Source organism: Gadus macrocephalus, chromosome 1, assembly GCF_031168955.1.
Source record: "Gadus macrocephalus chromosome 1, ASM3116895v1".
NCBI lineage: Eukaryota > Metazoa > Chordata > Actinopteri > Gadiformes > Gadidae > Gadus > Gadus macrocephalus.
In genome coordinates, this window is record NC_082382.1 from 5,824,040 (window position 1) to 5,834,913 (window position 10,874).

The 10,874-nt window shown below is 44.1% G+C and overlaps 1 protein-coding gene across 1 annotated transcript in view; it reads right to left on the reverse strand.

Annotated features, from left to right (window-relative positions):
- Nucleotides 1–9,553, reverse strand: part of LOC132460115 (kinesin-like protein KIF21B) — a 60,063-nt gene extending 50,510 nt beyond the window's left edge. The window contains exon 1 of the mRNA XM_060055158.1: nucleotides 9,134–9,553. Within this exon, the coding sequence (XP_059911141.1) occupies nucleotides 9,134–9,171 (38 nt within the window). The 5' untranslated portion in view covers nucleotides 9,172–9,553. The remainder of the gene's footprint in view (nucleotides 1–9,133) is intronic.
- Between the last annotated feature and the right edge of the window lie 1,321 nt (nucleotides 9,554–10,874).

The window sequence follows — 10,874 nt, forward strand, 5'->3', positions numbered from 1 at the left end:
CTCAACGTTGAAATGAGCGTACGTCCATTTTACGCACGTTTTCTGTCGTACGCTCGTTTGATAAATGAGGGCCACTGTCCTCCCGGATCAGGAAACTCCTTGCATATCCAGAGTACCACACAAGACGGGATGACACCCTGACAGTCCCTGCTAAGGTGCTCCAGGTGGTTGTTAAATCCGCGGGCACATTACAATGGAATTATGTTCACAATAAGCGATTCAATTAATGTAATTGTTGTTTGATCGATTTTTTTTATCTTATTGATTTTCCGATTCTGTTCAAATGATATCAAAAATAATGTACCTTGCCAATGTCTGAAATTCATTTTATGTTGTGTACATGTTCTCTTAATTCAGAGCACTGTTTTTGCAGAACATAATAAAATACACACACACACACACACACACACACACACACACACACACACACACACACACACACACACACACACACACACACACACACACACACACACACACACACACACACACAAAACTGTCAACTGCCTATTAGATGCTATGGAGTTTACACGAGACTGCGCTAAATAGCTTGACCCAGCCCTGGACCGACAGCCTGAGGTGGTGACCACCGGCTGACAGAGGAGAGGAACAGACAGAGGAAGGGGGACCTGTGTGACTGGTTCTGGTTGAGTTATCTCTTGACATGTAAACTAACACCCATGCCGCAGAAGGCAAGAAAAGGTAGTTACAAATTTTGGTTTGTTTAAGAGGACTACCCATTTCAGGTAAGGGTTCAGTGACTATGATCTGCAATCTATTGTACTTGTGTTTTGTGTCCCATGTCCTAGTATCTTTGGTTTGTGTAGGAGTGTATGGATATCCATGTCCCGTGACAAACACACAGTACTTCAAGAATACAGATAACACAGAGGGAACAAAGAGGGCATGAGGCTGGGAGGGGAAGGGCACTAAAGATCTCACATTTCTAGCCTTTCCGTCGACAAAGCAGCGAGACATAGGACTGGGTCAGCAGCACAGAGGGATGAGAGGGTTAGGCATCCCGCCCAACACACCATAATGAAATACATTACCCAGAGGGCCACGGGGGGGGGAGACAGGGGCATTCAGAGACCATGACAATAACCCCAATTTTTAACAACATTGCATCATCGATTGGGGTTTTGTTATTGCTCAGCGTATCACACAGCTTTTTAACGATATATAAAATGGGTATGTATCATAATAAAAATAAATAAAAATAAAGAAGACAAATAACAATAAACTAATACAATATCATAAAATAAATATAATATCATATAACATAAGAATATAAAATAAGAGCATATAATAATCTATGAAGAGCTCAGCGAGGAGGTGCCTTGGTGAAGTGTGCTGGGCACTCTAGAAGTCATAAGAACCTCATTACTGTCCAATTACATCCTCGTTATCTAAAGGAGCTCACTGCTGGCGAGACACAACTCAGTCCGCACCACCGAAGCTGATTCTAGGTCATCCCTCCCCCTCCCCCCCCTCCCCTCTGTTCCCCTACTTTAACCCCTCTGTCTTTCCCCGTCTCCTTTGTCTTGGGTCCCACAGGGACAGTGATGGATGAATGGACATTTATGTATAATACAGTTTTAAGGCGTTTTAACTGGCCAGGGCTACAAAGATGCAAGGTGGCTACTGGGCCACCTTGCATCTGCATTCATCTTTTTTGCTGACTAAACCAATGAATTATTAAGGTTTCTGCTCTTTTCAAATAGGTTTTGCTGGTATCTAAGCATCTATCGCCCCCATAAAAAGACAATATTTGGAGAAGAGCAAAAGCAAACAGTATCACAAGTAAAACCACACATGATTGGCTCTCTTAAACACAAACATGCTGACAAACATGATTCTTCACACTTCAGCTTTGCGGGGCTGGCATCTATTGATTTATCAGTAGCAGATGAGACCTCACCAGACATCCACCCACACTCATCTCTTCACGACTGACTAATAAACATACACGCCATGACAGTGTGTGTGTGTGTGTGTGTGTGTGTGTGTGTGTGTGTGTGTGTGTGTGTGTGTGTGTGTGTGTGCGCGTGCGTCCAGCTGGGTGCCAGCTTTTTATATTAATATATAGGTAACAGGTGAACCAATAGATAAACACACACAGTTGCCAACGAGAAGTTAAAAAAGGTTAGATTATAATCAAACACAAAGGAACAGCTACAGTTACCTTAGCCAGACACTTAAATGCAAACAGCAGGTCTGCTGCACTATAGCGTGATCAAGGTTTAGCTGTCACATTTCTTCTACATAGACGCTATGACTGGGCTGGACTGACAGACACCCTAGGGGAGTAGGCTAGGTTAGCATTAGCATTAGAAGCCTGAGCCACCCATTCTGATTGCCAACGCAAAGCTTCAGCACTACCGCAGCCATTGAGACTGTCTGTCTGAGGGAATCAGCCCACTCATCTCTCCTGTCAACCACATGCACTGGGGATAACGCTTAGCATTAAATCCATTTGACAGGCTCAGATGTGTGCGCGTTCAGTTATTTGAGATATTGTCATTGAATAATAGTCTACAACATGGTGGCAATAATTCACTCTACACAATGGCTGTGTAGTTTTTGGTAGAGAATACAAGCAAAGGATGGTCACATGTTTCTTTCAACACACATTGCTTGAGGGGCGTTTATGGTCATCTTGGAACCGTGCCATTGGTCCAGAAGTAAAAACAAATTGGTTCTCACCCGACTTTTTAGCCCCTGATTAGCCTCTCTCTGGAGTGATGCTACGTAGCGGCTGGGTTATCTAGTGAGCCACCTTGCTAGTCTGAAGACAAGTGTTTGGGAGGAGTACTACTACTTTTCCCCTCCACTTTAGCCCAGGGTTATTTTTAATAAATCAGTCAATAGCAGAATTGTATCTAGTGCAATTAAATACAATCCAAAAGAACAGGCAGCTATAAGACATTCTAATAATACTATAACACAATCACAATAAATGTATGATCACATGAATTGGCAACTAAGTTTTATAATTAAGTATGAATATGTTTATTATTATTATAGACAGTACTTGTCCTACAAAAGACATATCTTAAAATAGTAAAATGAGCCGTGTCATCAGAGAAAGCCTTATTCTGCTTTGACAGTTCTAAGTCTGTGCACACATTTAATTAGAAGCGCTGACATCCCTGTTAAGCCTTTGCCTGCTGGCTGTCTCACACATGCACCTTCACATGCACTAACACTCACAGGCACTGGCAATTACAACAATCACGTGCACTTACACAGAGCCAACCCACAGACACAAAAATCAGCAGCAGAATTAAGCTACTTAGAGTAGGAGGTGAATAACAACCATGGGTCAAATCTTCAACTTTATATCCAAACACAAACAACACACTCAAATATTACAAAATTGAATAGGCCTACTTTATTGTCACCCAACATTCAGTCTTTTAGTAGAGCTCTTTTATATAGTGTTATATATATGACACTATACACCACTAAAGAGAGGAACAATAGGGTCATTCTCTGTGTGTCTTCCTCCCTCTGTGAGAATATGGGAAATGGACGCAGCTGTGCCCAAATTATGCACAGAAAGATGGTACAGATGCTCAAACACACACGTACGCGTGCCACACACCCAAAAAGGCACCCACTCTTCATATAGCTTGTTGGGAGTTATTCAGATGCTACAGTAGGCCTTTTGACACCGGAAGAGAGAAACCCGCTCTTTTTCTCCCTCGGTTATGACAGTCCTCTGCATCTTTTGCCCTCTTTTCGGTCCCTCCTTTTGAATGAGGGCATAAAACTGCTCTTTTCATGACGAGGGGATCACAGTGCCCAACCAGAGGGTCTTCTATAGGAGAGATAGGAGGCCAGGTCTGGTCTGGTTCCCCTGGTGTCTGTACTGCCCCCGGTTCTCTACCACCTCCCGTCCTGTCCTTTATATCACATTTAAATAAACTCTCCACCACCATGGATCCTCTACCTGTCCTTCCTCTCTCTCGCCCCTTCTCCCCCTCTTTCTCCTTCACTCTATATCCCCTTCATTCTCCCCCCTCCCTCGCTCTCTCTTTCTCTCTCCCTCGTTTTCTCTTGGTCCCCCTCTCTCTCGTATGTGTGTGCATGTGTATGTGCATGTGTGTGTGGGTGTTGGTGTGTTTGTTGTGCACGCACCAGCTCAGCATAAAGCACAAAGACCTGCAGTGACATCAGACCTATTCAATGTCTCCTCTGCCTCTCTCTCTCTCTCTCTCTCTCTCTCTTCTCACAAACACTCAAACACACATATCGCAGACACACAGGCACACACACAAAGCATCCTATCCTTCATTCAACTCTTTGCTAATTGACACTAAATCGTGTAGTTCATTAACCAGTCTGCAGTTCATGTTTGAAGACCAAAATTGGCCAAAGTTCTGGTGCAATGGGATGAAGCAATTTAATTGCTGACCACCAAACAATATAGGGGCAATTCAATGCTGATAAATGACCGTGTCAGCCAACATTGGATTGCTTAGAGGACCTCTGCTAGACTCACATGGGTTTTGACCTTATAACAGGCCGATGCAAATTCTACTGCCCGTGAAACCTGTTACGATTCAAATACAAGCGAAAATTCAAATATGAGCTAGCATGTTCAATTCTTTTGAAATGCAAATACAGTAGTACAAACAGTAAGAAGCATTGCTTTTACTGTTCTTGTTATTGTATTAAATATGCAGTTGTATGCAGCTCTCAACATTTGGTTATCTTAAGCTCGAACAACGGGTTGTGTTTATTTATTTATAAATATATATATATATATATATATATATATATATACACACACACACACACACACATACACATACACACAGACACAATCGTTTGGTTATTTCTTCTGGCATGTCAGCAGCTCTAATGAAAACAGGAAGTGAACAGGATATGGGGATAGCCCCATGGCAGCCGTTAAGGAAGTCATATCGCAACAGCAGCCTGCTTTCTGTGACGACTAATACACTTAGAAGTAGTAGTTTATCAATAGGAGCTGTCTCACTGCTCTATGGCTTCAGCAGTCTTATCCACTCCAAGCACTTCCCACACCTCCAACCAAAGACCACAGCACTTCTACCCTTGATTAATACCCCTATTCTGAGAGTGCCAACACATGACCTGGCAGCTGCTGAGAGAGGATTGCCATTTTATGATCAGTGACAAAGAAACAGCCACATGATTTGCTTATGAAACAGTGCCACAGAAATGTCTTAGTTTTTACTTTGCCACAGATGCGTCTTGATTACCTTCTTCTCAGCTTAAGTAATTCTGTGTCTGCTTTCCCTCACGTTTCCGTTGGTTATAGATAAAGAGAAACAGCAGACATCTGGCAGAGAAAAAGACGTAGTTTACGAGGTAAAACAGACCTGCTGTCGATTAACCAATGTGTCAAACCGGAGGGTACGCCCTCAACTACCACTGTTGGTTGGTGTTTCACAGTAGTCATGCTGCTTAACTAAAGGGGTGGCTTAATTAGAAGAACTGTGTTCTTTCAAAATTCTAGTGATTTACCACAGTAATGCTGTTTCTGTATCCAATGAGGTCAAACTCCCTAGATGAAGTGGTCGATTTTGTTACATTATTATTTTGCTGCAAGAACCAAACACATCAAGCTGATCGGTCGAAGTGGCACTTTGAAATGTTACCGTTCAGTGGCCCACATTTTCCTATGGGTGTATTTATTTTATTTGACACCAGCTAAATCTTGTCTAGCAAGCCTCCCTTAATCTAACATCGGGAGCCAATACTGCTGCCATTGTGAGTGCATGAGACATCTAATATACCACACATCAACAAATACTGACGACCAGCGTTTCACCTCGAAAACGTATTTGAAACGCATTTTCAGCCCCACACGTCGCTCAGCCTCAGTGACAGGAAGTGATGATGTTAGCGGTGGGTAGCTAGCATGGGTGTGCTCAATGTGTCATTTCCTGCTCAGTTTCCTCACTCTGGTCGGATTCAAAGATTAGAATGAACTGTCTTTTAGCTACAAAAGCAAAAATGCCTTCACTTTCACCGACCTGCAATAGTGCGCACAAAGAAGTCACAGAGTGGGATCAGAAGTTACACACAAAACACAAAGCTACCCACTTAGACTCTTATACATACACTAATGTACATACAAACACATCCATACAAAGATGCGCGCACACACACACACACACAGACACCACCAGACCACAACAAAAAGTGCCCCCCTGGGGAGCAGTATGGGGTCGGTATTGACCCCCACAGGAAGCAGGCGAGACTGGTAGCCCACACCGGACATGGGGCCACTGGCAAAAAAAACTGCTTTTTATTTCATTCTCTTTTCTACAGGCATCTGATGCCGTTGTATATCAGCAGTTAGGGGCCCTCTGTGACTCTCTGGCCCTTGGTGTCTCCCTGCTCCTGTTTGTTTTGAAGGGCCAGTGTGTTTTGACCTGCCTCATGTCCGGGTCATACAGGTGTCGTACACAGGCTTGTTTTGTCGAGAATACATCAGGAACTGTTGGCGGGAGAACCACTGAATCCACTCTCCTCCCACCTATCTATATTGGCAGCACCCTTTGGCTGCATTTGATCCAGATCCTAAGCACAAGACCAAAGAGATGGTCGGATAGCGTTTTGTATGGCTGCCCACCACCCAGTTCCCACCACCTGAGTAGCACATTGGTCCTCAACAGATCAGGTCTTTGTGTCTCATCCGTTCCCCTGTGGGGTCTTCTACACCTCTGTGCAGAATGTGGTCTCTGTCACGCTCCCAATTTGGTGCTTGAGGTTTAGGAACTATGCAGAGATCGAGGGAATAGTGCAAGGTCATTATGAGACGCAAAGAAAGGAGCGAGGCAGCGTGAGCGAGGGCGAGAGCGAGATCTTGTGGAAGGCCAGAGGTGGTCACATGTCAAATTTGAGAGTGAATGAGAGTCTTTACATTCCTGTGTGATTGTCACTCGAGGCTATAACCTAAGTGAAAGCTCCGCTTCAGTCCGTTCTTTATTGATGCACCAACTAGCGATAAGCAATTTAATGACAGCCACTTAGAGGAGATGTGCCATTTTGTTTGGCTGAGCCGCAGTGCACACAACCAGCGAATTAAGTGTGTGGGTCAGCAGGATATAGGTTGACCCATTCTCTCTCTCGCTCTTTCTGTGTGTATTTGGTGTGTGTGGTGTGGTTCTGTTTGTGTGTGTTTGTGTGGTGTATAAGTGGTGGATGTATGTGTAGGCCTATGTCCTTTCCCATCCAATTCTCCAGCCACCAGCAACCAGAATCCAGGTCATGTCATTGGTTGCAACGGCATTGTGGAGGTTAAAGGCAAGGCAGGCATTCAGGAAGTGAAGCTGAAGAGGCTGAGCCACAAGGAACCAGCCCCGAGGCAGTGGCAACGTGGGAGCAATTACACACCATCCCTCCCTCTTATCATCTCCCCCCCCAACAACCCCTCCAGCCCCCCTCCACACCAGGGACAACTTCTCAGGGAAGACTTTGTAGGTCATCGAGAAAAGCCACTCGTTCCACAGGAAGTCATCTCGCTCGCCCTGTTTATTTGTGGGCTTCCCATTTCCTGACATTCAGAAACATACACACACACGCACAAATAGAGGCGTGTTTAATGCCATTTATGCAGCATGGCTAAAAGCGCACAGAAAGGGGACACACACGATGGGAGAGAGCTCGGAATGGGATCGCTCCACATCTGCAGCCGTGTAATTAACACGAGAGCTGGTCTATCTCAAACATGCATTACACCATTATATGCAAGCCACTGATTTAATGGCTAAGTCGCAGGGGCTAAAAATGACTTTGTGTTACTGTATTACTCCTATTGTGTGGTGGCTTTATTTGTCCATTTGCTAGATTGTGTTATTGTGTAAGGGAAAAGTGTGTGTGTGTGTGTGTGTGTGTGTGTGTGTGTGTGTGTGTGTGTCTTTGTGTGTCATATCTGTTATTAGATCTTTTTTACCAGTCTTCTCAAAATCACGCTACATTGCTTTACAACTACAATGCAAACGAGATGTGTCTTCAATCAATACCTCATGTCGCAGCATTTCACCGTGATAGTCAGCTGCCGGTCCCCAGCTGCTGGCTACCTTCCCTTCCCCTTTTTGGGGGCTTCAGAACAGTAAAACACTTCCTCTTAGTGACAGTGTGAGCGCACAAAGGAAAACTCTCTCAACGGCTAATTGACCACGGAGCCCACGATGTTGGCTGTAAAAGCCCTCAGGTCATTTAGATGACAATAGACCAGATCTGACTCCCGCCCACAAAGACTGTAGTTACAGACTTGGACTCAAATCATCACTCAAGATTCCCAGTATATGACATTCCTTTAGTTGATAACACTAAGTTCCTCTTGTGTATCAACTTCCAAACTATGACATGTGAATGCCAAAACCATTGGGATTCTTAATAGAAATTAACCCCATTGTATTGATTGAACTACTATGGGCTAACCAAGTCTCCTTATGTCTCTGTGGTGAATGACATTGGTGTGAAGGAGGACATGTATTTGTGATCGAATCATTTGCAGAAGGGCAGACAAAGCAGAATATTACAAGTAGCCTACAAATGTAGGATACTTGTAGTCCTTGGGAAACAATATTTTCTACTCTTTTATACTATATGATACTATAGAATATCCTACATTTATGATGCATGTTGATTTTGCGGAATGCAAATAAGAGGCTTGGCCAAATTAGAAATGAAGGCTTTGATCCGTTTCTCAGCTGTGCTTGTGGGCCTATCTGTCAACTCACTGCCTGGTGTAGAATTGCTCTTTTCACAAGGTTTGCCCTATAGGTTATAGATATAACCTAAAGCTTATAGATATAAGCACTAAACCAATACAAACCGCGCATTCTTGAAGATGCTTGTGCCATTGGGCACATGCTGCCTTATCAATAGTGTGCGGAGCAGCACCCTTATCGCAGAACAGGGATGCCTACAACACACTGCTGGACACCCACGTTGCAGAGGTAAACCACGCTGTAAAGGGTAAACCACGCTGCTGCCAAAACACAAAAGCACCCCAATATAAAAATAAAGCAGCCGGTGAAATCGGCCGTGCAGGTCTATGCGTTGTAAGCAGCTCGTGGTCTGCAGAGGTCGGCAGACGTGGTGGGAGAGGAGGGAGGCGCGGACCTACCTCAGGGAGACCTTGACAGAGCAGTCGCTCTGAGCCATCCTGGAGCCGGAGAGGAGAACTTCAGCTATATCTGATTTATATCAATGTGCCCAAATGATGAGGACCCGCTGCTGCACCTCAGACGCCACTGTGGGGTAGAGAGCACCGTGAGCCTGGCCATGAAGACCTGCCGACACACACCGCCTTATAAAACTCGTCTGTTTCCTTTTCACCTCCCGCCTTCATTTCACGCCCGTCGTTGTCTCCTCGCTCGGTTTCGTTATCCCCGTCTTGTGTCTGTCCGCTGCATCCTGTTTAAAGTCATAGAGGCGAACCGTGCTGCCGACATCGAACCTCTTCTCCCAGTTTAACACAGAGATACCAGTACCACCACCGACACAACGGAGCCTCCTCAGCCGTGAACTGGGCGAGGTGGGCGGATACAACTCAGTCCGACTGACAGGCACCTCCTCCTACTGAGGGAACGTCCCCGCCCCCATGGAGCACAACCCACCAATCAGATGGCTGAACAAGTTGCTTCATTCACAGCACCGCAGGTGGGATCTAGGACAGATCGGTTAAACTGCTCCTGTAAACAGAGCGTGCTCCCAGGGAGAGGTAGAAACAAAGGCCTGACTTAAACACGTTGAGGTCAAAGGTCAGACAGAATGAGTTTATAACGTGGCACTAGCGGTAGAACAAAGTGTTTATTGCATCATTTCACATAAAAAACTACTTTATAATGTCGTCGTGATTGCAAAGCAAAGTAATTGAATCACAATATCAGACAAGAACTAGAAAATGCGATGAGTGCTGTAGTGCAAAATGAGGTTGAAAATATGTTTTCGTAAAACCACATAGTTTAAGACAAAGAAATGTTAAATGGCTTAAATCAAGTGAAGGGATTTGAAGTCTAAATGGAGTCTAAATTGAGTAAACAATGACAACATGCACACCATTTTTTTTAAAACATTTAAAATGGTTGTAAACAAATAAAGTGAATAGTGAAAATAAATAGATAATGTGGTCAAGTTTGAATACATTTGAGATAATGTATAAAATAGCTGAGCTGTTCTGTTGGCAATTTCCAGCTCAACTATAGAATAAAAACCGTCCAATCAACCAAAAACCCACCCAAAACGTATATTGCGAGAAATCCGATAAATCATATAATTCTGCAATGGCAAATACACAAATACACACCTAAACGCAACCTGATTATTAACTATGACCTTATGTGGTATACAAGGAACCTCTCATCTATCTCTCACACACACAAAACTCAAAAGGTCTGTGTAAAGAACACACTGACAGTCAATAAGAAGACATTAATACACAACACACAAAATAGGCATGTAAAAGACCAATGGTGAGCACAATAAAACACCTGAATGCGACCTAATTGACTAAATACCTTTTATGTTACACACACGCACGCACGCGCACTCCATGTGCGGGGACATGGAGTGCGCAGAAAATGTTTGGTACATGAGCTAAAATAAAACAACCCTCAAAATAGTCATGCATAAAATGATCTTCCATTTGTGTAGAACTTAGAATAATCGTACAGGAACTTAAAGAAAATCAACATTACAGTCAACGCCTGCTCGACTAAACGTCATGAATCAAATCTCCTTACTAATGCCGCAGAGGTTTCAGTGACAGGTCCGATGGCCCTCCCTCGCCCCCAGACAGGCAAGCATTTTTGTTAGCATTTAGCTACCAACGGGAGAACACCCAGATATGAAGCAAGCAGCTAGCC